Below are 26,500 nucleotides of genomic sequence, written 5' to 3'. Positions count from 1 at the left end.
CCATAGACTTGCATTCTTACTCCTCTTCTCTTCCTCGTCAGCGGTGTTTCTGGCGGGAGGGAAAAACCATAGACTTGCATTCTTACTCCTCTTCTCTTCCTCGTCAGCGGTGTTTCTGGCGGGGGGGAAAAACCATAGACTTGCATTCTTACTCCTCTTCTCTTCCTCGTCAGCGGTGTTCCTGGCGGGAGGGAAAAAACATAGACTTGCATTCTTACTCCTCTTCTCTTCCCCTCAGCGGTGTAACTGGCCCCGCGGCAAGGTGATGGGCGGCTCGTCGGTGCTCAACTACATGCTGTACGTGCGCGGCAACAGGCGGGACTACGACCAGTGGGAGGCGCTGGGCAACCCCGGCTGGGGCTACGACCACGTGCTGCACTACTTCAAGAAGAGCGAGGACAACAGGAACCCCTACATCGCCAGGAACGGTGCGTGGGCAGGGGTGAGGAGGGGGTTGGAAGGGGTCTTGAAGGGGTGTTGAGGGCGGGAAGACAGTGTTAGGGGAAGGTATTTGAAGTTTGTGTTGAATTTGGGTGTTGCCTTGCGTTGTTACGAGATGTTGCGTTGTGTTGAGAAACTGAAGGTGATGTTGGGAGAAGTATGTGTTGGAAAAAAAATAGTGTTGTAGAGGCTATTGTGTTGCTTGGGAATGAATGTTTCGTTTTATGTTGAGATGTTTAGTGTATAATTTCTCTCTCCTTTTCCTTTTTTTTTTTTTCCTTTAATTTTCTTTTTCTCTCTACCCATTATTCTTTCCTCTCTCCCTTTTATATCTCATCTCACACTCTCCCTTCCCCCCAGAGCGGTACCACAGCACGGGCGGGTACCTGACGGTGCAGGAGGCCCCGTGGCGCACGCCGCTGGCCACCGCCTTCGTGGAGGCCGGCGTGGAGCTGGGCTACGACAACAGGGACTACAACGCCGAGTTCCAGACGGGTGAGCGGGGCGGGGGCGTGATGAGTGATGGGTGGTGGGTGACTGGAAGGTTGAATAGTGATGGATGGATGGATGGATTATGGTGCTGTGTCGGGGCGGGTCGATGGATTTGTGAATGGATGGATGAATGGGTGTGGATAAATTTACGGGCGGGCTTGCTGACTGGCTAATATTTTATTTTAATTTTTTACGTCTTGGCTGGGCTGGGTTAGGCTTTTTGGGTGGGTCTTGGTGGTCGGCCCCAGTCCGTTATGGTGCAGGCAAGTGTTTATAGTGCCGCCATCCTGCTTGGCTCATGCTGCCCCCCGTAGGTATTCTTTGATCCTCTCTCCAGAGAGAATCTAGTCCGGGTTGACAGGTGGTCTTCAGGACAGCATGTGGGTAGTCTTCCCCCACTCGGCGGGGAATGAAAAAATCCCCGCTGTGCCGACGGGAAGGACGAACCCGCGTCCTCCTGGATGTGGCGCCGGCACGCTAACCACTCAGCCATGGCCTCACAATAGAATGAAAGGAAATATAATAACAAATATATTACAAACACTAACTCCTGTATTGATTCCCTTCCCACCCCTCACTGTCTTACCTCAAACACTTCCACGCCTTGCCTCATCGTCTCTCACACCTCCACGCCTTGTCTCATCGTCTCTCACCTCCACGCCTTGCCTCATCGTCTCTCACACCTCCACGCCTTGTCTCATCGTCTCTCACACCTCCACGCCTTGTCTCATCGTCTCTCATCTCCACGCCTTGTCTCATCGTCTCTCACACCTCCACGCCTTGTCTCATCGTCTCTCACACCTCCACGCCTTGTCTCATCGTCTCTCACACCTCCACGCCTTGTCTCATCGTCTCTCACACCTCCACGCCTTGTCTCATCGTCTCTCACACCTCCACGCCTTGTCTCATCGTCTCTCACCTCCACGCCTTGTCTCATCGTCTCTCACCTCCACGCCTTGTCTCATCGTCTCTCACCTCCACGCCTTGTCTCATCGTCTCTCACACCTCCACGCCTTGCCTCATCGTCTCTCACACCTCCACGCCTTGTCTCATCGTCTCTCATCTCCACGCCTTGTCTCATCGTCTCTCATCTCCACGCCTTGTCTCATCGTCTCTCACACCTCCACGCCTTGTCTCATCGTCTCTCACACCTCCACGCCTTGTCTCATCGTCTCTCACACCTCCACGCCTTGTCTCATCGTCTCTCACACCTCCACGCCTTGTCTCATCGTCTCTCACACCTCCACGCCTTGTCTCATCGTCTCTCACACCTCCACGCCTTGTCTCATCGTCTCTCACCTCCACGCCTTGTCTCATCGTCTCTCACCTCCACGCCTTGTCTCATCGTCTCTCACCTCCACGCCTTGTCTCATCGTCTCTCACCTCCACGCCTTGTCTCATCGTCTCTCACACCTCCACGCCTTGTCTCATCGTCTCTCATCTCCACGCCTTGTCTCATCGTCTCTCACCTCCACGCCTTGTCTCATCGTCTCTCACCTCCACGCCTTGTCTCATCGTCTCTCTCACCTCCACGCCTTGTCTCATCGTCTCTCACCTCCACGCCTTGTCTCATCGTCTCACACCTCCACGCCTTGTCTCATCGTCTCACACCTCCACGCCTTGTCTCATCGTCTCACACCTCCACGCCTTGTCTCATCGTCTCTCACCTCCACGCCTTGTCTCATCGTCTCACACCTCCACGTCTTGTCTCATCGTCTCTCACACCTCCACGTCTTGTCTCATTGCCCTACACCCACCCACGTCTTGTCTCACTCCCCCTCGCCTCGTCTCTCTCTCTCTCTCTCTCTCTCTCTCTCTCTCTCTCTCTCTCTCTCTCTCTCTCTCTCTCTCTCTCTCTCTCTCTCTCTCTCTCTCTCTCTCTCTCTCTCTCTCTCTCTCTCTCTCTCTCTCTCTCTCTCTCTCTCTCTCTCTCTCTCTCTCTCTCTCTCTCTCTCTCTCTCTCTCTCTCTCTCTCTCTCTCTCTCTCTCTCTCTCTCTCTCTCTCTCTCTCTCTCTCTCTCTCCCCATTTCTCTTTCTCTGTCTATGTATGTATGTATGTATGTATCTATCTATCTATCTATCTATCTATCTATCTATCTCTCTCCCTCCTTCCTCCTTCTTTCCCTCAATCACTGCTCCTTCTTCCTTCTTCCTCCTTCTTCATTCTTCTTCTTCCTTTCTCCTTCCTCCATATTCCTTCTTCTTCAATCCTCACCCCTTTCTCTACTCTCCTTCCTTCTTCCTTTCTTTTCTCTCTCTTTCCCCCTTCTTCCTCACTCCTCCTAACCCTTCTCCCTCACTCCTCCTAACCCCCCTCCTCCCCCACAGATCCTCATTGACCCCCACAGTCGCCGCGCCCACGGAGTCAAGTTCCTGCGTGGGGGGCGTACGCAGGTGGTGAGCGCCCGCAAGGAGGTGGTGGTGTGCGCGGGCGCCATCAACTCCCCGCAACTCCTCATGCTAAGCGGTCTCGGGCCCAAGGAACAGCTGCTGCCTCTGGGGGTGAGTGTGTCTATAGGGTGTTGGATCCTGTTAAAAAGGGTTGGATTCTGTTAAAGGGGATTGAGGGTTCTAAAAGGGGTTGGAGTGTTCTAAAGGGTGTTGGGGTTCTTCTAAAGGGTGTTGAATCCTGTTAAAAAGCGTTGGATTCTGTTAAAGGGGATTGAGGGGTTCTAAAAGGTGTTGGGGTGTTCTGAAGTTTGTTGGAGTTCTTCTTAAGGGCGTTGAATCATGTTAAAAAGTGTTGGATTCTATTAAAGGGGATTGGGGGTTCTAAAAGGGGTTGGGTTGTTCTAAAGGGTGTTGGATTGTGTTGTACTCCTCCCCCTCCTCTTTTCTTCTCTTCTTCATCCTCCTTCCTCCACGTTCTCCCCTTTTCTCTTCATTTCTCTCTTCTCTTTTTCTTTAACTTGTTTCGTCTCTTCCCTTTCTTCCCTCTCTCTTCTCTTCCCTTTTCCCTTCTTCTCCTCATTTGTTTCCTCAACTTCTTTTGTCTCTTCTCTTCTGCTTACTCCTTTTCCTGAACATTTTTCCATTCCTTTCTTCCCTTTCCTTTTTTCTCTTTTTTTTTCCTTATGTTGTCCCTTTCTTTCCTCAGCCATTTCCTCAACACCCTTCTCTTTCCTTTTGCAATTTCCTTTTTCTCAATCCTTCCTTGCCCTCTCCTTCAACATCCCACTCTCTCTTTTCCTTTCCTCCCTTTCCTCTTGTCCCTCTTCTTATTTCTCCCTTGCTGTCCCTTTCTTTATTTTGCTTACCTTATTTCTCCCTTTGCTTTCCTTGTTTCCCTTTCCTTCACCATCCCACCTCTTTTTCTCCATTTCCTTCCGTCCCTCTTCCTATCTCTCCCTTCCTGTCCCTTTCTTTATTTTGCTGACATTATTTCTCCCTTCGCTTTCTCTGTTTCCCTTTCCTTCACCATTCCATCTCTTTTTCTCCATTTCCTTCCGTCCCTCTTCCTATCTCTCCCTTGCCATCCTCTCCTTCACCTTTAAACTTTCTCTTTCCCGTCCCTCTTCTTATCCCTCCCTTCCCTTTCCTTCATTACCTCACCTCACCTCCTCTCTCCCTTTTCCTCTCCCTTCCCTCCCGTCCCTTCCCTTCCCTTCCTACCCTCTCACTCATTTCCTCACCTCACCTCCTCTCTCCCTTTTCCTCTCCCCTCCCCTCCCGTCCCTTCCCTAACCTCTCCTTCCTCCCTCCTACAGATCCCCGTGCTGCAAGACCTTCCCGTGGGCCACAACCTGCAGGACCACATCGGCACGGGCGGGCTGGTGTTCCTCATTGACAAGAAGGTGTCCCTCGTTCAGACCCGCTACGAGAACCTGCCCTCCGTGCTCAAATACGCCATGTTCGGGTCAGGTGGGTGTGGGGGGTGTCTGGTGGTTGTCTGGGGGGGATGGAGGGGTCATATGTGTGGGTCATATCTGGCTGTGAGGTCATATGTTAAGGTTATGGCTGGTTGTGAGGTCATATATTTGGGTTAGGTGTGTGTTATGCAAGGTTGTGGGGTCATATTACTATTATTATTGTTATTATTGGTAGTAGTAGTAGTAGTAGTAGTAGTGGTAGTAGTAGTAGTGGTAGTAGTAGTAGTAGTAGTAATAGTAGTAGTAGTAGTAGTAGTAGTAGTAGTGGTAGTAGTAGTAGAAGTAGTAGTAGTAGTAGCAGTTGTTGTTGTTGTTGTTGTTGTTGTTGTTGTTGTTACTTGTCTTTTCATCTTTGGTTGTTCCTATTTCTTTGTCTGCCTGTCTTTCGTTGTCTGTGTGTGTTTTTTTTTTTCCTTTCTCTCTGGTTCTCTCTTTCTCTGCCTCTTTTTTCTCTCTTATTTTTCTCAATTCCTATAGTTTCCCCTCATTCTCCATCTGACTATCTCTGGTTTTCTCTCTTTCTCTGGCTATATCTCTCTCCATCTATCTATTACCACTTCTCTTAACCCCCTTCTCCCCCAGGGCCCCTCACGGTGATGGGCGGCGTGGAGGGCCTGGGGTTCGTCAAGACCAAGTACGCCAACATAAGTGACGACTGGCCGGACATCGAATTCCACTTCATCTCCGGCTCCCCGGCGTCCGATGGAGGCAGGCAGATCAGGAAGGTGCACGGCCTCTCCGACAGGGTGCGTACGGAAGGGAATTGAGGCTGATAGAAGGATGTTGAGGGGTGTTATGTAGTACTGGAGAGTGTTAAAGGGTGTTGGAAGGTGTTATATAGTGTTGGAGGGTGTTGGAAAGTGTTGGCGGGAGGTTAAAGTGTCAGAAGGGTGTTGGAAGAGGATTGAACAGTGTTAATGGGTGCTGGAGGGAGAATAAAGGGTTGAAAAGAGTACAAGAATGTCATAGGATGTTGGGAGGGTGTTAGAAGATGTTTGGAACAATGTTTGTGACCTCACTTTGTTGTACAGAAAGTCTCATTAGTAAGGAAGCATGTATGAATTATCTGAGTCAAGACCTATAGTAACTGTTTGACCTCACTTTGTTGTACAGAAAGTCTCATTAGTAAGGAAGCATGTATGAATTATCTGAGTCAAGATCTATAGTAACTGTTTGGGGTTTTGTTAGATTAGGTTAGGTTAAGTTTAAGGTATCTTCAAACACACACTATAACCCATTCCACTGCACGCCTTAACCCATTCCACCTCACAGTCTACCCATTCCACCTCACAATGTACCCATTCCACCTCACAATCTACCCATTCCACCTCACAATCTACCCATTCCACCTCACAATCTACCCGTTCCGACTCACAATCTACCCACACCACTTTGCAACTTCACCCTGTTCCTCCTCCATTTCTAACCCATTCCACCGCACAGTCTACCCATTCCACCTCACAGTCTACCCATTCCACCACTACACTAACCCGTTCCACCTCACAATCTCACCCGTTCCACTCCCTTACAGACGTGGAATCAGATGTTTAAGCCGATATCGTTCCGGGACAGCTGGTCGGTATACCCAATGTTGCTGCGGCCTGAGTCTCGCGGCTACATCACCCTCCGCTCCGCCAGCCCCTTCGACAAGCCCTACATCACGCACAACTACCTCACGCACCCCCAGGACGTCAGGGTCATGGTGGAAGGTGGGTACTGAGGGCTGGGACGCGTTCATACTCAGGCCTTTGCTGTTGTCTGAGTCCTTTTTACTCATACTCATTCTTACTCAGTCCATTAATATTGTCTTACTCTTAGTCTTCGTTTTTACACCAAAGGACTTCTGTCATCATCACCACCATCACCATCACCATCATTTCACCACCACAGACCTTCCTTTCTCTCCATCCTCATCACCACTTCATCACCACACCACCATCATCACCACACCACCATCATCACCACAATTCTCCCGCTTTATTCTATTCTATCAATGTCTTTTCTCGTTACACCAAACCACCATCACCACCACCACAGTCTCACCATCATCTCTTTCCAGACATCTTTTCTCTTGATTCTCACCATTATCACCACCACTACCACCGTCACCACCACCACCACCACCCACTCACCTCCTCTCCCTCCAGGCATCAAGATCGGGCTGGCCATCACGGAGACTCAAGCCTTCCGTAAGTTCAACTCGCGGCTGTACACTCGGCCCATGCCAGGCTGCGAGCACACCCCGCTATGGACGGACGCCTACTGGGAGTGCCTCGCCCGCCACTACACCTCCACCATCTACCACCCCGTCGGGACCTGCAAGATGGGGCCGTACTGGGACCCTTACGCCGTGGTGGACCCCGAGCTGAAGTGAGTGGGGGGAGAGAGGTGATGGGGTGGGGTGGGGAAGGGAAGGGTGGGGTAGGGTGGAGATGGAAGGGAGGGCGGGATGGGGTGAGGGAGGGAATGTAAAGGATAAGGAAGGGAGGGAGCGTCCATATCCTAATACCCCATGTCCTAACGTCCTCTTATTGTGTCCTAGCCCCTCTTGCCCATGTCCTAACCTGATGCGACCTTCCTATATCCAAATCTCCTACCCATGTCCTAATGCCTTATCCCCTTGTCTAAATGTCTTCTCATTCTATCCTAACATCCATTATTGTGCCCTTGTGTCCTCTCCCCATATCCTAACCCCCCTCCCCATGTCCTAATGGCTTCCCCCATGTCCAAACCTCCCCTTCTCTTACCCTAACGATTCCAACACTTGTTCTAATACCCATTCCCCATATCATAATCCTCCCTCCATTTGACCTGATCCCCCCTTCCCATATCCTTACCTAATATACTCTTCCCGTGTCCTAATGCCTTTTCCCCAAGTCGTAATGCCCTATCCCCTTGTCTTAATGCCTTATAGCCATCTTAATGCCCCCTTCCCATGTCTTAACAACCCCCTCCCCATATCCTAACCCCCATCCCTATATCCTAATGCCCCCCCCCTTCCCATGTCCAAACCGTCCCTCTTAATATCCACATTCCCAATATGCTAATGCCCCCTTCCCATGTCCAAATCCTCCCTTCCCATATCCACATTTCCCATTCCCATACCCAAATCCCATATCCAAACGCCCCCTTCCCATGTCCAAATCCCATGTCCAAATGCCCCCTTCCCATGTACAAATCCCATGTCCAAATGCCCCCTTCCCATGTCCAAATCCCATGTCCAAATGCCCCCCTCCCATATCCAAATCCCATGTCCAAATGCCCCCCTCCCATGTCCAAATCCCATGTCCAAATGCCCCCTTCCCATGTCCAAATCCCATGTCCAAATCCTATGTCCAAATGCCCCCTTCCCATGTCCAAATCCTACCTTCCCATATCCACATTTCCCATTCCCATACCCAAATCCCATATCCAAACGTCCCCTTCCCATGTCCAAATGATCCCTTCCCATGTCCAAATCCTACCTTCCCATATCCACATTTCCCATTCCCATACCCAAATCCCATATCCAAACGCCCCCTTCCCATGTCCAAATCCCATGTCCTAATCCCCCCATCCCATTTCCTAACGTCTTTCCTCTGCCCTAATGCCCCTCCCCATACCCTAACCTAACCCTTTCCTTCTTATGTACAAACGCCCCCTTATCGTCCTAACCACCCTTCCCCATGTCCAAATCCCATGTCCTAGTGCCCCCACCCCATGTCCTAACGTGTCTTTCCTCTGCCCTGACGCCCCTCCCCATATCCTAACCTTTTCCTTCTCATGTACAAACGCCCCCTTAACCACCCTTCCCCATGTCCAAATCCCATGTCCTAATGCCCCCACCCCATGTCTTAACAAACCCTTCCCCATATCCTAACCCCCCCCCCCCCCTAACGTCTCTTTCCTCTGCCCTACAACCACCCTCCCCACCCTTTCCTTCTTATGTTAAACGTCCCCTTATTATCGTCCTACCCCCCCCCACTTCCCTATGTCCTAACCCTCCCCCTCTCCTCGGCAGGGTGTACGGCGTGTCTGGTCTCCGCGTGGCCGACGGGTCCATCATGCCCACGCTGGTCTCGGGCAACACCAACGCGCCGGTCATCATGATAGGCGAGAAGACCGCGGACCTCATCAAGGGATACTGGCTCGGGAGATGATGACGGTGATGCTGGTGATGATGGTAGTGGTGGTGGCGATGGGGTAAAGGTAGTGATGAGATGGTGGTGACTGTGATGAAGATGGTGTTTGGATGTGGGCTCTGTGTGGTGTTGTGTTTGGTGATGATGATGATGGTGAAGGAGGTTGATGGTGATGACAGTGTGGTGGTGATGGAGGTGTCTAATGTGCCTTGGTGTGTGTGTGTGTGTGTGTGTGTGTGTGTGTGTGTACGTACAGGAATTAAAACTGGCATTACTTTTTTTTATAATTCTTCAGCTTTTGTGAATACTTATTTTTCTAAACTATTAATATCACTTTTTTCTCTCCCTTTTTTGTATAATTATTGCCTCACACTTCTATTTCTTTCTTTATTTTACTATATCTCCTTTTTTTTGCTATTTATTGTTAGTATTTTAATCATTAGTTTTTTTTTTTTATTTAATCTTAAGTTGTTGTTTTTTTTCTTTTTTTTTTAGCTTTAACGTTTTTTAATACTAAGTTCCGCTTGTTAATATTAAAAAAAAGACTCCATTCATAGTGTAAATATTCATGTAGCTTTTATGTATGTATGTATGTATGTATGTTTGTTTGTATAGGGTATAGGTTTAATTTTACTCCCTTTCACTTTTTATGTATATGTATGTTTGTATGCATGTATGTATGTATGTATGTATGTATGTGTGTATGTATGTGAGTAAGTATAGGTTTAATTTCACTACATAAGACTTGTATGTATGTGCGTTTAGGTATTAGGTACGTGTACGTCATCCCATCTGTGTGTGTGTGTGTGTGTGTGTGTGTGTGTGTGTAAACCACTGACGGCCAAAAGTACTTTCTTGCTCAAACACATCCCCTTTTTTTTCCCTTTATTCCCTTTTCTCCTCTCCTATTCTTGTCTCTTTCTTCCTTTCTTTCCCCATATTCTGTTTTCTCATCTTCTATGGTTCGCCACTTGAATAACCCTTGTGTGGGCTGTGTTGCTGACCCTTACTGGCATGGACCCTTAATTTGTGTGTGTGTGTGTTGTTTGCCCTAAAAGCAGTGTGTGTGTGTGTGTGTGTGTGTGTGTGTGTGTGTGTGTGTGTGTGTGTGTGTGTGTGTGTGTTTGTGTTGTTCCTTAGAGAAGTGTGTTTGTGTATGTGTGTGTGTGTGTGTGTGTGTGTGATTGTGTTTGTCCTTAGATTACCATGTGTGTTAGTGTTGTTTGTCCATAGAGTAGTGTGTGTGTGTGTGTGTGTGTGTGTGTGTGTGTGTGTGTGTGTGTGTTGTATGGCCTTAGAGTAGTGTGTGTGTGTGTGTGTGTGTGTGTGTGTGTGTGTGTTTCCCCGTGTAAGTGTAGACAAACTTGTGGGATGGGTGAGAGTTGTTGTGTTGCTATTGTGCTGCCTTCCTAGAGTGTGTTGTTACTGCTGTTGTTGTTGTTGTTATAGTTGTTGTTAGTGTTACGTGTGCTGGGATGTGTTGTGTTGTGTTGCTGATTAAAACGAGAGCATGAGTATATAAGGTGTTTGTGTTACCTGTGTTGGTGTTGTTGGTGTTGTAGTAGTAATAGTAGTAGTAGTAGTAGTAGTAGTAACAGAAGAAGAAGAAGAAAAAGAAGAAGACTTTATATGCAAAAAAAAAAAAAGGTAAGAATTTGAATAGTTGTGTGAATAAGTTGATAGGAAGAAGTTGAAGGGTCGAAATAGATAGTTAGATAGATGAACAGATAGATAGATAGAGAAATAGAGAAATAAATTAGTAAAGAGAGAGAAAAAGAGATAGAAGTAAACACACACACACACACACACACACACACACACACACACACACACACACACACACACACAAACACACAAACACACAAACATAGTGATCTTAGGATGAATTAAACCCTATCAAAATTAATCCATCTCTATATATTTTTCCCATACATTTAAAATACAATCTCTTCCAATATTATTATGCTAACTTAATCTATCATTCCTCCTCTTCCTCCTCCTCCTCCTCCTCCTCCTCCTTCTCCTCCCCATAATACAATACATTTATCTTAGAAGGAACAACACGAGTTAGAAATATATTTGATTTTTTATTCATTCTTAAAGTTTATATAATTTTTCTTCGTTATTTCAAACTCCTATTCACTGGTTATTATGGACTAGTGTCAGACACGTTCACCTCGGGTATTGGCTTGTAAATATACAGTTAATCTTTTGTTATATTTATATTTGTTGGTTATTATATCATTATTATTATTATTATTATTATTATTATTATTATTATTATTATTATTATTATTATTATTATTATTATTATTATTATTATTATTATCATTATGCTTGTTGGTGAGTACTTCCTCAGTCATTCCTCTCTTCTTCCTCCTCCTCCTCCTCCTCCTCCTCCTCCTCCTCCTTCTTCTCATTCTCTTCGTATTCCTCCTCATCTCTTCCTCCTTTTCCTCCTCATTCTTCTCCTTCGTCATCTCATCCACAAATGCCCACATCTCTCTCTCTCCTACTGCCCCTTCTCCCCCTCCTCCTCCTCCTCCTCCCCCTCCCCCTCCCCCTCCTCCTCCTCCTCCTCCTCCTCCTCCTCCTCCTCCTCCTCCTTCTGCCCCCCCCCCTACTGGTCCTCGTCGAAGTAGGTCTTGAGTATGAAGGAGGACATCCTGGCGACCTGGCCGTCCTGGTGGTGCTGGAGGACGCGCAGCCGATCCACGCCGCCCGACGCCTCCACCGCCTGGGTCAGCCGACGACGCTCCAAGGTCTTCTGTAAGGAGGAGGAGGGTGAATGGTGGTTGTGGTGGTGAGGAATGGCGGTGGTGGTGATGTTTGGGGATGGTGATGAGTGGTAGGGAGGTGAGGGGGGAGTGTGTTAGGGTGGTGGTGGTGATGAATAGGAAGGGAAAATGGTGGTGAGTGGTGGTGGTGGTGGTGATGAAAAGCGTAGTAGTGGTGGTGATGGGAATTAAAATGGTGGTGGTGGTGGTGGTGGTGGTGGTGATGTGTATTAGAAGTGGTGGAGATGATTGTGGAGGGAGGTTATGGCTATGAAAAGTGATGGTGATGACTGTAGGGGGAGGTGATGGTGGTGATGGGTGTTAAGTGGTGGTTATGACTGTAGAGAGGTGATGATGGTATAGATAGTGGTGATAGGAAAGAGTGCATGGTGTTGATGGAGGTGAATGGTAATGGTGGTGGTGGTGGTGTTGGCTTGTCGTACCTTGAGCAGGTTGTTGATGGCGTCCAGGGCCACCAGCAGCATGCCCGCCTCGTCGCCCTGCAGCAGGCGCGCCATGCAGGGCAGCAGGCCGCCGCCCGCCAGCCGCGCCGCCTGCTCCTCCGTGCACCCAGACGCAATGTTCGCCAGCGCCCACGTCGCCTCCTTGCGCAGCTCAACGTCCTCCTGCGGCACGGCGAGGGAGAGGGACGGGAGAGTCGATTAGTGAAGGGTTGCGTGATGACTGGGGTGTTGTGTATGTTACTGAAATGTTTCGTATATTACTGAAGTGTTACGTGTATTACAGAGGTGTTACGTTCAGAACTATATAGTGTTAAAGTGATTACTAAAGTGTTGCACAGAAAACTGAAGTTCTAAGTAGATTACTGAAATGTTATGAAGAATTACTCTTCCTCCACCTTTATCCCTTCATGTCCTTCCAACCGTCTCCCCTTCCCTCCCCTTTCCCTTCCCCCCCTCCCCCCCCTCACCTCCTCGGCGGCCTGGATGAGCGCCGCCACCGCCTGGCCGTCCATGACTGCTTGGATCTGGCTCGGCGTGCCGGCCGTCACGTTGGACAGGATCCAGGCCGCCTCCCTCGCCAGGCCGCGGCTGGGGTGGGCCAGCAGGTCGCGGTAGATGGGCACCCCGCCGGCCTGCACCAGCGCCTCCGTCTGGTCGTTGTTCCCCGCCGCCACGCTGCCCGTGGCCCGCAGCGCCGCCGCCGCCACCCGCGTCTCGTCGGAGTAGAGGCGCTGCACCATCTCCCTCACCAGCCCCGCCTCCACCACGGCGTCCACGCCCTCGGGGCCCAGGTCAGCCAGGTACGCCGCGCCCCAGAGCGCGTCGGCTGGGGGAAGGGGGAGGCAGTCAGTCAGTCAAATCTATTCCAGCTCAAGTGACAACAAGCGGCCACTCAACAGAGCTTCCTTATTGTACTAAAATTTGTTCATATTAGGGGTCACCTGAGGTGGAATAGACCATAGTGGTGGCACAAGTATCATCATCACCATGCACCACCACCGTCATCACCACCACCTCCGCACCTTGCACCTCGGGGTCCAGCGAGGTGGTCAGCAGCAGGAAGGCCTCGGCACACTCGGCCCGCTGCTGATCGCTGAGCCTGGCAGAGCCGCGCACCCGCAGCAGGTTGGTCAGCACCCAGCACACCTGCCGCCGCAGCGACGTCTGCAACGGCGGTAGTAATAGTGGTCATCATCATCTTCATCATCACTACCATCATCACCATCACCATCATCAACATATTTATTTCGTAACTATCTGATAACAGTGGAGTTTATGCAAGGATGTTCCGTTCACTTGTCGGAACAATAGTGACACAGGTCTCAAGAACTAAAAAAAAAAAAAAAAGTCACATTTTCACACCTGTTATATATGGAAAACTATTGTTTCATAGACTGTCTTCGTGTTCTCTGTCCCCATTCCCTGACCTTTCTCTCTCCATCTCACTCTCCCTTTGTCTCTCTCCAACTAACTAACTAACTATAGGCTGCCCACAATTTGCATAACTATGATTTTCGTCTTATGTACCCCCTTCCCTCACTCCCCCTCCCCACCCTCCTCCCTCCCCCTCTCCCTCCCCCTCCCCCTCACCGTCACGTTGAGGTGCAGGCAGCTGACCAGCGGCGTCACCACCCCGTGCCGCAGCACCTCGTCCCTGCTGGCCGGGCCGTCGCCCACGATGTTGCCCAGCGCCCACACCGCCTGCTCGCGCACCCCCGCCCCGCCCGACGCCAGCACCCGCACCAGCACGCCCACGGCTCCGGCCTCTGCGGGGTAAGGTGTGTGTGTGTGAGAGTGTGGGTCGGTGCTAAGGGAGGGAGGGAGAGTGTGGTTTGTGTGAGGGAAAGGGTAAATAGTGGTATTTATTTATTTATTTATTTATTTTATGTTGGGCTTGTTGTGCCGGTAGTCTATTTTTATGGGGCTCAGTGGTCACCCCACTCGTTCATGGCGCAGGCAAGTATTTATAGTGGTGCCATCTTGCTTGGCTCATGCTGCCCCCCCCCGGAGCTCATCTCTGCTCTACTGTAGAGAGCTTTGCCAGAGACCGGGTTGACTGGTGTTCTTGAGGACAGCACGTGGGCAGTGTTAAGCCACTCGGTGGTGCTTGTAGCGGCGGGCGGAACTCGAACCCGGGTCCTCCAGGACACAGCGCCGTACACTGACCACTCAACCACCGCCTCCTTCTAGCAGGAGTGGTAGTTGTTATTATTTCAGTTGTAGTAGTAGTAGTAGTAGTAGTGGTAGTAGTAGTAGTAGTAGTAGTTGTTGTTGTTGTTGTTTTATCCTAATCTTGAATACGTATTACCATAATAAAAAAATGAGATAACGGTGGTAGCCCATAATCATTGTAACACACACACACACACACACACACACACACACACACACGCACACACACACACACATACATACATACACACACACACACACACATCACCACCACCTTCATCACCACTCACCCACCACCGCCTGCGTGTGTTCACTCCTCCCTGAAGTGATGTTGGTGATGACCCACGCGGCGGCCTCCTGAAGCTGCGGGCTGGGTGGGGAGAGAGAGAGAGAGAGAGAGAGAGAGAGAGAGATTAGTACATTATCAGTTTTGGCTATCTCGTTCTGTTTCTCCTTTTCTCCCATTCTTCCCTTTCATTCTAATTACTTCTCTTCTTCATTCTCATTACTTCATTACTCCTCTTCTCGCCTTCTTACTCCCTCCTTTTTTGTATAATTTTCCTCACCTATTTTTTCCCTTCCCTTTCGCTCATTTTTTACCCTTTCTTCTCCATTACTTCACCTCTCCTTATTTCTCTCACATTCAACTTCTTTTCTCTATCTATAAATTTTTCCTCCCCTTCCTTCCTTCCTTCCTTCCCTCCCTTCTTTTAACTCTCCATTTCTTCAATTCCTCATATTTCCATTTCTCCATCATTTACTTTCTCTATTGTAATTTATCTATTTTATTTATCTATCAATTAGCATATTATCTATCTATCTATCTGTCTGTATCCATATTTCTCTTCTCCCTTTCTTCTAATGTCTATCCTAATTCTACATTAATTTCTTTTCCTCCTCCTTTTCCTCTCCGTCCCTTTCCTATCCATCTTATTCCTTTCCTTCTTCTCCTTCTCTGTCTCCCCTTCTGCTCCCTTTCCTCTCCCTCCCCTCTATCTCCCTCCCCCTCCCTCCTCCCTCACCTCTCCCCCCGCTCCATGCAGGACACCAGCAGCGCCAGCACCCCCGCCTGAATCAGCTGTCTCGTGGGGGGGTGCGGGGCGGACAGCAGCTCCCTCACACGCTCGGAGCTCCTGTAAACATAAGGTGAAGTGGTAGAATTATTATTGTTATTATTATTATTATTATTAGTAGTAGTAGTAGTAGTAGTAGTAGTAGTAGTAGTAGTAGTAGTAGTAGTAGTAGTAGTAGTAGTAGTAGTAGTAGTAGTAGTAGTAATAGTAGTAGTAGTAATAGTTCACTCACCTCAACTGCCTCTTCTGGTTTCCACTTCTTAGACCCGCCACCAACTCCTCCACCTCCTCCGTGATATCCTCCTCCTCCTCTTCCTCTTCCTCTTCCTCCTCCTCTTCTATCTTATCTTCCATTCCCACCTTCAAATCGTCCTCTTCCTCTTTCTTCTCCTTCTCTTCTCTCTCCTTCTTTTCTTCTTCTTCTATTTCTTCTATTTGATCTTCCTTTTCGCTTTCTTCCTCCTTTTCGTCCTGGAGAGAGAGAGAGAGAGAGAGAGAGAGAGAGAGAGAGAGAGAGAGAGAGAGAGAGAGAGAGAGAGAGAGAGAGAGAGATTTAATAGCCCTCATCTAACACATAATGAGAGATAATCTACAAGCTCTTCTTCGTTCCCATCATCATCATCATTATCTTCATTTTTCTTTCTTTTCTAATTTACTTCTTTTCGTCTCATTTTCCTTCTTTTTCTTTATTTTCTTTTTTCTTCATTTTCCTCATATTTTTCCTTCCCTTTCTTTCCATCTTTTTTCTTTCTATTCTATTTCCGTATTTTTCTTTTATTTTCTATCTTCTTTTCCCCTCTTCTTCTTTCCCCTCTCTTTATTTCTCTTCTTCCTTTCCCCCTTTTCTTTTTTTACAAACCTATTCACCTTCCTGTTCTCTTCCTCCTCTTCCCTTCTCTCCCCTTTTGTTATTTCCTTCTTCCTTCTTCCCCTCTTCTTCCCTTTATCATTTCCATCTCTCTTCTCCCTCTTCTTCCTCTTCTTCCCTTTCTTCCCTCTTCCCCTCTCCTTCCCTTCATCACTTCCACCTCTCCTCTCCCTCTCCTTCCTCCCCTTCCCTTCCCCTCATTATCAGAGCAGAAAATTACCCATCAGTGGAAGGGTCTAATTTCAAGGGTAATTTCATGTTAATGTTGCAAAGAAAAAAAGATTCTGAGGGATGATAGGAGTCGTTGTGTCGGAGGGTGGGTGAGGCAACGCGCCCCCCAAGGTATGAACCCATTGATTGATTGATTGTGAGTTAGTTGTTTTGTTGTTATTTTTGTTTATCCCTTTCTTTTTTTTGTTATTTCTTCCTTTCTTTCTTTCTTAACTATGTCTGCTTTCTTCTCTAATTCTTTTCTTTTTTAACTATTTATTTCCATCATTAATTTTCTTTTATCTTTTCTTTTTTCTTCTTTTCTCCCCCTCTTCCTTCCCTTCCCTTTCTTCTCCTTTTAATTCCTCCTCCTCCTCCTCCTCCTTCTCCCTCTCCCATCCCTCTCCCGCCCTCCTGCTCCCTTCCTCTCGCCTCTTCATCTCTTGTATCATCCTTCTCTCTTTTCTCTTATTCCCTTCTTTATTTCGTTAACTATCCTTTCTTTTTTAACTAATTTCCCCTTTCTTTTTTTGTTGTTTCTCCTTTTCATCGCTAGTACTTTTCTCTTTTTCATTAGTTTTCTTTTTTTTTAGTAATTCTCCCCACCTATTTTCTGTAATTCTCCCTTAATTAACTCTACTGATTCATCTATTCTTTCATCCTATACTTTTCTCACTTTTCTTTCCTTTTTCTCTTTTACTCTTCTCTCGACTCCTTTTTCTTCCTTTTTCATTTTCTTTTTCTCATCTTTTTCCTTCCCCTTTCTTTCCATCTCTCTCCTTTTTACCCTATTTCCTCATCTTTCTTTTTTTTCTATCTTCTTTCCTCCCTTACCTTTCTCATCCTTCCTTCCCCTTCCTTACCTTCATCGTCTCGTCCTCCTCCTTCATCGCGTCCTCGCCCGCGTCGCGTGCCGCTGCTGCCCTCTGGTGACGGGGGGAAAAAGGAGACCCATTAGTTATTAGACGGAGTGGAGGTGGGAGGGTCATGGTGTTATGAGCCACGGAAGGAGGGGTGTTTTGCAAGGGTCAGGGTGCTAAGGCATGGAAGGAAGGGTGGATGTTATTGAAGTAGAGGGTGGCGGGGAGGAAGAGGAGGAGGAGGAAAAGGAAGTCAGATGAGGACCTCCATATATCAAGTGAAAGCAATCTACTGTAAAAAGTTACGTACGTTATTTGTAAATGTAGAATGAAAGTATAAGTATGCTAAATTATCTCTTAAAAGGGCTCATTTAATATACTGTATGATATGTTGGAATTCTTTCGCCCATTATTTCCATTCGTCGGCAGTGGCAGCCCTGATTACAATGGTCCCCAAAAATCATGCAAAGTAGAATATGTATTTTAATTTCAGTTTTTAGACTTGACATATAAACTCAATATTTCGGCTTCGGTCAGGAGGAGCACCGGGGGGCAGTATGGACCAGACAAGGGTCACACATAACGGCAGACGCTATAAATAAAATTCGTCTGCACCACTAACGGGCTGGGCTTGTCCAAGAGGCCCCTCAAGAAAGCCTACGGGCGCTATGGGCACCATCTAAAAAAGAAAAAAAATCTAGCCATCTCATATTCAGCTATCCATATATATTTTCTGTCTCCCTCTCTTCTAACACCTATCCTATCCCTACACTCATTCCCTTCCCCCTCCTTCTTCCTCTTCCATCCCTCTCCCACCCTTCATCTCCCTTCCTCTCGCCTCTTCAAAAAAAAATAATAATAATCTAGCCATCTCCTATTCAGCTATCCGTATATCTCTCCTCTCTCCCTCTCTTCTAACACCTATCCTATCCCTACACTCATTCCCTTCCCTCTCCTTCTCCCTCCTCCATCCCTCTCCCACCCTTCATCTCCCTTCCTCTCGCCTCTTCAAAAAATAAAAATAAAAATAAATCTAGCTATCTACTGTTCAGCTATCCATATATCTCTTCTCTCTCCCTCTCTTCTAACACCTATCCCATCCCTACACTCATTCCCTTCCACCTCCTTCTCCCTCTCCATCCCTCTCCCACCCTTCCTCTCCCCTCTTCATCTCTCTTTTTCCTTCTACCCCTTTTTCCACCCTTCCTCTCCCTTCCTCTCGCCTCTTCATCTCTTGCATTTTCCTTCTCTTTTCTCTCACTCCTTATCCTCCCTCTCCCTTCTTCTCCCTCCCCCCTCCTCCCTCCATCCCTCTCCCATCCTCCCTCTCCCTTCCTCTCGCCTCTACATCTCTTCTCTCACTCCTTATCTTCCCTCTCCCTTCTTCTCCCTCCCTCCCTCCCTCCCTCCTCACCTCCGCCTCCCTTTGCATCTTGGACAGCTCCCGCTCGCCCTGCCTGTCCCTCTTCCGCTCCTGCTGCGCCTTCTGCTGCTCCAATAACTGCTGCATCTTCATCATCTGCTGCTCCATCAGGATTTGGATCTCGTGGGTCATCTCCTGCCGCACCTCCTTCAGCCGCTCCTCCGTCACCTCTCCTCCTCCTCCTCCTCCTCCTCCTCCTCCTCCCCCTCCTCCTGCGAAGTCTTCCCGTCTTCCTATGTTTGGTAGTCTGTCAACTCCTCGAGATCTGAGAGAGAGAGAGAGAGAGAGAGAGAGAGAGAGAGAGAGAGAGAGAGAGAGAGAGAGAGAGAGAGAGAGAGAGAGAGAGAGAGAGAGAGAGAGAGAGAGTTTTAATTAGTATTTTATTACATTCTACATTTCGTATTTTCCTATCATCATCATTATTATTATTATTATCATTATTAATCAATCTTTCCCCTTCTTTCCCTTTCTTCCCTTTCCCTTTTACCTCCCCCTCCTCCCCTTCTTCACTCAATCCCTTCCCCATTCTTCCTCTTCCTCCCCCATCCTTCCCCTCAACCTCTCCCCTTCATTTCCTTTCTTCCCTCCATCTTCATCTTCCATCCCATTCCCTTCTCTTTTCCCTTCCCCATCTCCCTTTCCTCCCCTTTCTCACCCCTGTCTTTCTTCCTCTTTAATCTCCCTTTTCTTCCCCTTCTTTCCCTCTTTACCTCCTCTCTCTCTCCTCTGTCCTCCCCTTCCTCACACACACCCCTTCTTTCCTCCTCTTTAATTCCCCTTTTCTTTCCCTTTACTTCCCTTTCTTTCCCTCTTTACCTCCTCTCTCCTCTTTCCTCCCTGCCTCCCTCTCTCCCCTCCCCCTCACCTCCTCCTCTCTCTTCTCTTTCCTCCCTTCCTCCTCGCCTCCTCCTCTCTCTCCTCTTTCCTCCCTGCCTCCCTCTCTCCCCTCCCCCTCACCTCCTCCTCTCTCTCCTCTTTCCTCCCTTCCTCCCTCTCTCCCTTCCCCCTCACCTCCTCCTCTCCAACAGCTTCATCCCTCCAGCATTCGGGGTCGGCGTGGGTCGTCTGTCCACGCCTCTTCGCCTCTCCCTCTCCGCCCAGTGAGGGGAGAGAGAGAGGCGGCTGCTCCTCCTGCTGCTACTGCTGCTGTTGCTCCCCCCGCTGCCCACCCCGCCCCCCTTCCTGCTGGCGGCTGCGGGGGGGGCGGCGGGCAGCGTGAGGGGGGGCAGCTTGCGACTCTGCAGCATGGCCTCCAGGCGCTCACGGCGTTTTTGTATGGACTTGAGCTGAAAGGGGAAAAAAAGGTGGTATTGTTGTAGTGGTGACTGGCGACACTATAAAAAATTGCCTGCGCCACGACGGGCTTGGGCTGACCATCTGGCCCCTGAAGAAAGCCTACCTGCGCTATAGGCGGGGATGTAAAAAATAAAGTAGTAGTAGTAGTAATAGTAGTAGTAGTAGTTGGAGGAGGAGGAGGAGGAGGAGGAGTGTTAATGGACCATTCCAAACAGTCCGTTGAGTCGTTGGGTTCCTTGGGTCCTTTCCTCCCCTCAGCTCTGCCACACAGCCACAACACCCATTTTTCCCTCCTCTCATGTGTTGTCTATAGCTAACACATGAGAGGGAAAAATAGGTGTTGAGACTGTGTGGCAGAGCGTAAAAAAATACATACATAGAAAAATGAGATTACGTTCAATGAAAACAAAGAGGTAGATAGAATAGATAGATGGGTGGATCGGATGGGTGGAGAGGTAGATGACAGTTCCCTTGGGATCCACTAAAGGCTACAGGTTTTGCCATGGCTCACGTTGTTGTGCTCCGGCTTGGGCGATATCGTGGTCTTCTTCTTCTTCTTGTGGATCTTGTTCTGGCCCGCCGGCGTGAGGATGATGTGCGTGGGCTGACGGAACGCCATGCTGCAGGGGGTAGTAGTAGTAGCAGCAGCAGCAGTAGCAGTAGTAGTAGTAGTAGTAGTAGTAGTAGTAGTAGTAGTAGTAGTAGTAGTAGTAGTAGTAGTAGTAGTAGCAGCAGCAGTAGTAGTAGCAGTAGTAGTAGTAGCAGCAGCAATAGTAGTAGTAGTAGAAGTAGTAGTAGTAGTAGCAGTAGTAACAGCAGCAATAGTAGTAAAAGTAGTAGTAGTAGTAGTAGTAGTAGTAGAAGTAGTAGTAGTAGTAGTAGCAGCAGTAGCAGTAGTAGCAGTAGTAGTTGTGATGTTTTTTTTCTGCTTTTGTTTCTTTTTGCAGATTACTGAAAAGAAAATAGAATGCAGTTATGAGGTTAGGTTAGGTTAGGTTAGGTTAGTTTAGTTTAGGTGGTGTGTGTGTGTGTGTGTGTGTGTGTGTGTGTGTGTGTGTGTGTGTGTGTGTGTGTGTGTGGTGACGAGACAGTTGCCACTCAAGATAGTCACCACATTTATATATAAGAAGTGACGCAGTACCGTTCAAATCCCTAACCTCACCCTAGTAAGAGACTCCGGCACCTCACCCGCGTACTAAATGGTGTGATAACAGGTTTACTTGTGACTGAATAGGGGAGTAAAATACGCGGCTTGGAAACGTGGAAACAAATGTGATCAGCTGTTTGTATATTTGCGAGCATCATCAGTCAGTCAGTCAGTCAGTCAGTCTTACGGGAGGAAGGAAAGAGAAGAGAAGACGAAACAGATTATCTAGAGTTTATTATGAGTGTTTGCTGTTATTAGCGTTTATATAAGTGACCTGCATTGAAAAAGAAGGTGTTGGTAATATATATAAATGCAACCCAGTCAATCAATTTCTTTGGAGGAAGGGAAGACGAAACATATTATCTAGAGTTCATTGGGAGTGTTCACCGTTATTGGCGTTAGGTTAAGTAATACGCATTGAAAAAAGAAAGTGTTAGTAATGCATAGAAATACAACCCAGCGTTTAGCAACGGAAGACGAAATATTGGAACCTTTCTGTTGGTGTTTGAAAGTTCTACGTAAAGAATTGTTCAGTGTTAATGGCGTGTGTAGAACTGTTATGTGGGAAAAGTGTTCATGGTGGGCGCAGGAACACAGAACGAGACACAAGCAGGAAAAAGAGTATTGGAACCGTTCTGTCGGTGTTTAAAAGTTCAAGGTAATGAATTGTTCAGTGTTATTGGCGTGTGTAGAACTGTTATGTGGGAAAAGTGTTCGTGGTGGTGCACAGGAACACAGAACGAGACACAAGCAGGAAAAAGAGTATTGGAACCTTTCTGTTGGTGTTTGAAAGATCTAAGTAATTAATTGTTCAGTGTTATTGGCGTGTATAGAAGTGTTATGTGGGAAAAGTGTTCGTGGTGGGCACTGGAACACAGAACGAGACACAAGCAGGAAAAAGAGTATTGGAACCGTTCTGTTTTTGGCTTAGAATTCTACTGACGGAGGTGATTAATATTTTGATGTTTTAGTGGTGATATGTGATGAAAAGAAGACACGAGACAAGCAGGAAAAAGAATATTGGAACCGTTCTGTTTTTGGTTTAGAATTCTACGGACGGAGGTGATTAATATTTGGATGTTTTATTGGTGTTGTATGATGAAAAGAAGACACGAGACAAGCCGGAAAAAGGATATTGGAACCGTTCTGTTTTTTGTTTAGAATTCTACTGACGGAGGTGATTAATATTTGGATGTTTTAGTGGTGTTATGTGATGAAAAGAAGTGTTAGCGATAGACAGAAACGCAGATTAACATGGACAAACAGAAAATAAAGTACTGGAATCAATCTTTTGTTCTTTCAGAGGTCTACGTTCAGTGTTCTTTAATATCCTGGTGTGTATTGAAGTGCCATGTGAAAGAAGTGTAAGTGATGTTGAAAATAAGGAACGGAAAACAACATGAACGCACAGAAAAATGAAAGAGCAAAAATCTCCCAATGCTTAAGACTTGATTCTGTGACGGGAGTGTTCGTGTGACAGCAGAAAACAGAACAGAAACAGATAACGCAGTGGCGAAGGTGTCCCAGTACTCTTTAATACGTGACGGGAGTGTTCGTGTGACAGCAGAAAACAGAACACAAACAGATAACGCAGTAACGAAGGTGTCCCAGTACTCTTTAATACGTGACGGGAGTGTTCGTGTGACAGCAGAAAACAGAACACAAACAGATAACGCAGTGGCGAAGGTGTCCCAGTACTCTTTAATACATGACGGAAGTGTTCGTGTGACGGTGGAAAACAGGAATGGAGAACGAGACACACGAACAGAAAGAAAACAGAGTAATGAAACCGTTCTCTTGTTGTTTTATATTTTTTTACTTCAGTGTTCTTCTTTACTGTAGTTTTAATTGAAGTGTTATGTGAGAGAAGTGTGAATAAGGCTGACAATAAAGAACGAAGAACAACATGAACGCACAGAAAAATGAAAGAGCAAAACTGTCCCAATGCTTAAGACTTGATTCTGTGACGGGAGTGTTCGCGTGACAGCGTAAAACAGATCACAAACAGATAACGCAGTGGCGAAGGTGCCCCGATGTTCAAGTCATCCATTTTGTGACGGGAGTGTTCGTGTGACGGTGTAAAACAGGACATAAATAGAAAAATCAGTAACGAAGGTGTCCCAGTGCTCCAGTCTTCTGTTATGTGAGAGTGACAAGACACTTCAACAGAAATAGCGAAAGTGTTCAAATATTCAAGACTTCTGAGTCGCTCTAGATCTCAGTGACAGTCTTATACTTGAAGTGATGTTGTGTTATGTGATGTTATGCGTTATGTGACAAAAGTGTTCGTGGTGATGCAAAACAGAGCGCAGGAACAGAAAAAAAGTGAAGTTGCGTTATGTGATGTTATGCATTATGTGACACAAGTGTTCGTAATGATGCAAAACAGAGCGAGAAAAAAAAGTAGCGAAACTGTTCCAATGCTTAAGTCTTCTATTCTGTTACGATAAAGTTTCAGTAACGGTGTACAACAGGAACGATAAGAGAAAAACACAGGAAAGTTCTAATGTGCAAGTCTTCTACGAGTCCTTCAAGATCGCAGTGACAACCTTCTACATCTTATTCCACCTCGTAGTGACCGAGAGGCCTTCCCAGAGTCTCCGTGTGGGCCCCGAAGCAACCACCAGCGCTATAAGGTAAGTCTCAGTGGGCGTGGACGTTGTAGTCTTTCTCAGGGACACAAAGGATATATTATTTATTTATCTCACCTCATAAGTAACAATGAATATGAAATCATGTGTGCGCTGATTACAGGTTTTGTGCGCAATAGAGTCACGAATTCCTGTATTTTTTTTTTCTTTCTAGTTAAGTTACGTCCAGGAAGATAACACAAAAAAAATAATAAAAAAAAAGAAAGAAAGACAGGAAATGACAGACAGACATATATAAACAGATAGAAAGAAAAATTAGAAAGGAAAATGAAAGAAAGGAAGATAAAATAAGGACACACACACACACACACACACACACACACACACACACACACACACACACACACACACACACACACACACACGCCAATAAGCAAACAAAAAAGAAAAGTGATGAGCTGCCATGGTGAAGTTGGTGGTGATGATACTGGTGGTGACGGTGGTGCATTCCTGACTGGTGGTGGTGGTGGTGGTGGTGCATTCCTGACTGGTGGTGGTGGTGGTGCATTCCTGACTGGTGGTGATGGTGGTGCATTCCTGACTGGTGGTGATGGTGGTGCATTCCTGACTGGTGGTGGTGGTGGTGGTGATAGTCTTTCGCTTTTATCACTTAGGAAAAATGCGAGATGTCTAGAAGAAGAATCAATGGTGGTGGTGGTGGTTGTGATGATGGTGGTGATAGTGGTGGTGGTGGTGGTGGTGGTAGGAATATTGATGTAGTGCATGGTAGTGATCGGAATGGTAGTAATAGTAGTAGTAGTAGTAGTAGTAGTAGTAGTAGTAGTAGTAGTAGTAGTAGTAGTAGTAGTAGTAAATAGTAATAGTAGTGGTAGCTGGTGTTATATTAATGCAAGTAGTAGGAGGAGGAGAAGGAGGAGAAGGAGGAGGAGGAGGAGGAGAAAGAGAAGGAAAAGGAAAAAGGAATAGGAGGAGAAGGAACAGAAGGAAGAGGAGAAATAGGTAGTAGTAGTAGTAGTAGTAGTAGTAGTAGTAGTAGTAGTAGTAGTAGTAGTAGTAGTAGTAGTAGTAGTAGTAGTAGTAGTAGTAGTAGTAGAAGTAGTAGTAGTAGTAGTAGTAGTAGTAGTAGTAGTAGTAGTAGTAGTAGAAGTTGCAGCACTTTATTATTTAGTATCTGTCGTAACGTGAGAGAGAGAGAGAGAGAGAGAGAGAGAGAGAGAGAGAGAGAGAGAGAGAGAGAGAGAGAGAGAGAGAGTCGTCAATAATCTGTAAACTCAATGTTCCCTTGTCCTCTATTTTCTGTGATTCTCTCTCTCTCTCTCTCTCTCTCTCTCTCATTTATGTGTTAATTTGGTCAATGTGTGCTGTTTTCCTTGTTTTATTATTATTATTATTATTATTAATATTATTATTATTATTATTATTATTATTATCATCAAGAAGTCGATTTCTTATTGTTTTTGTTGTTATTTGTAAGTGTGTCATAAAGTCTGCATTATGTAGTACACACGCAACCCTCTGTGTGTGTGTGTGTGTGTGTGTGTGTGTGTGTGTGTGTGTGAGAGAGAGAGAGAGAGAGAGAGAGAGAGAGAGAGAGAGAGAGAGAGAGAGAGAGAGAGAGATTTACATAGATTTACATAGAAAATCAGACCACAGACCCCATGGTCCTGCCTTGGTGGCCAGTCCTTAACCCTAAGTTATTTTCCATTAATCAGAAGACTACAACACGGTGCATTTCTACTCAAGTTGAGATTAAGTTGAAGGAAGTGACGGGCGCGCTTATATTTGAAGGAGTCAATCGTGTTACACTGGACCACTGATGGTGGAAGCTTATTCCAGACTCGCACTACAACGTTGGTGAAAAAATTTGGTGCAATCTGAATTTACTTGTCTACATCTGAGTTTTACGCCATTGTTCCTCGTGCGCAGACTGTCATCGATCATAAACAATGTTGATCTGTCTACATTCGTGAAACCATTAAGTATTTTAAAACATTCGATCAATTTTCCTCGGAGGCGACGTTTCTCAAGAGAACATGTTAAGGATAGAAAGCCTTTCTTCGTAGGATTTGTTGCGCAAGGAAGGATCATTTTCGTTGCCCGACGCTGAACACCTTCTAATTTAGCAATATCCTTTGCATGGTGGGGGACCAAAACTGTACCGCATATTCCAAGTGGGGTCTGACTAAACTGTTGTAGAGCGGAGTATTACATCTTTATTCTTGAATACAAAGTTTCTTTTAATGAAGCCCAACATTCTGTTCGCTTTATTTGCTGCATCGATGCATTGCTGTGAGAATTTGAGGTTTGACGCGATTTTGACCCCCAAGTCTTTGACGCATTGAACGCTTTTGAGTTTAACGCCGCGCATTTCGTATTCGAACTTCTTATTCCTCGTTCCAACTTGAAGGACCTGGCACTTGTCTACGTTAAAGGGCATCTCCCATCTATCCAACCAAGCTGAAATTTTGTGCAAATCCTCTTGGGCTTTGCCTGTTTTCGTCAGTGAGAACCGAGTTACCAATCTTTGTGTCGTCTGCAAATTTACTAATGCGGTTATTGAGTCCAACATCCACGTCGTTGATGTAAATAATGAAGAGCACTGGGCCAAGGACCGAGCCCTGAGGGACGCCACTAGTGACAGGCGCCCACTCTGAGTTAAATCCGTCAATCACTA

The 26,500-nt window shown here is 46.8% G+C and overlaps 2 protein-coding genes across 2 annotated transcripts in view; one reads left to right on the top strand and one right to left on the bottom strand.

The window, feature by feature from the left end:
- Window positions 1-9,957, top strand: part of LOC127005344 (glucose dehydrogenase [FAD, quinone]-like) — a 45,795-nt gene extending 35,838 nt beyond the window's left edge. The window contains exons 4-12 of the mRNA XM_050874112.1: window positions 239-428; window positions 802-1,101; window positions 1,306-1,313; window positions 3,263-3,436; window positions 4,642-4,795; window positions 5,386-5,549; window positions 6,335-6,512; window positions 6,951-7,173; window positions 8,804-9,957. Coding sequence (XP_050730069.1) covers window positions 239-428; window positions 802-1,101; window positions 1,306-1,313; window positions 3,263-3,436; window positions 4,642-4,795; window positions 5,386-5,549; window positions 6,335-6,512; window positions 6,951-7,173; window positions 8,804-8,942 — 1,530 coding nt within the window. The 3' untranslated portion in view covers window positions 8,943-9,957. The remainder of the gene's footprint in view (window positions 1-238; window positions 429-801; window positions 1,102-1,305; window positions 1,314-3,262; window positions 3,437-4,641; window positions 4,796-5,385; window positions 5,550-6,334; window positions 6,513-6,950; window positions 7,174-8,803) is intronic.
- A 1,587-nt stretch (window positions 9,958-11,544) lies between these two features.
- On the bottom strand, window positions 11,545-20,784 carry LOC127005699 (importin subunit alpha-3-like). The gene is made up of 12 exons (XM_050874816.1): window positions 20,579-20,784; window positions 19,783-20,057; window positions 18,763-19,036; window positions 17,352-17,414; window positions 15,643-15,881; window positions 15,360-15,470; window positions 14,628-14,707; window positions 13,756-13,931; window positions 13,188-13,329; window positions 12,633-12,991; window positions 12,145-12,327; window positions 11,545-11,691 (listed from the first exon to the last, which is right to left on the bottom strand). Exons 1-12 carry the CDS (start codon window positions 20,684-20,686, stop codon window positions 11,545-11,547), a joined length of 2,157 nt encoding a protein of 718 aa, XP_050730773.1. The 5' UTR covers window positions 20,687-20,784.
- Window positions 20,785-26,500: the final 5,716 nt, after the last annotated feature.

The sequence above is a fragment of the Eriocheir sinensis genome, chromosome 30, assembly GCF_024679095.1.
Source record: "Eriocheir sinensis breed Jianghai 21 chromosome 30, ASM2467909v1, whole genome shotgun sequence".
In the NCBI taxonomy this organism is placed as follows: Eukaryota; Metazoa; Arthropoda; class Malacostraca; order Decapoda; family Varunidae; genus Eriocheir; species Eriocheir sinensis.
Note: the sequence above shows the minus strand (reverse complement) of the source record. Positions and strands in the feature narration are given on the sequence as shown.

What these genes read in the sequence shown, in the direction of transcription:
- LOC127005699 (XM_050874816.1), bottom strand. Translation starts at nt 20,686, where the DNA reads ATGGCGTTCCGTCAGCCCACGCACATCATCCTCACGCCGGCGGGCCAG. An exon ending in TGCATGGAGCGGGGGGAGAG is followed by an intron (nt 14,708 to 15,359) that starts GTGAGGGAGGAG and finishes CTCCCCACCCAG; the next exon opens with CCCGCAGCTTCAGGAGGCCG. An exon ending in ACACACGCAGGCGGTGGTGG is followed by an intron (nt 13,932 to 14,627) that starts GTGAGTGGTGAT and finishes CTTACCCCGCAG; the next exon opens with AGGCCGGAGCCGTGGGCGTG.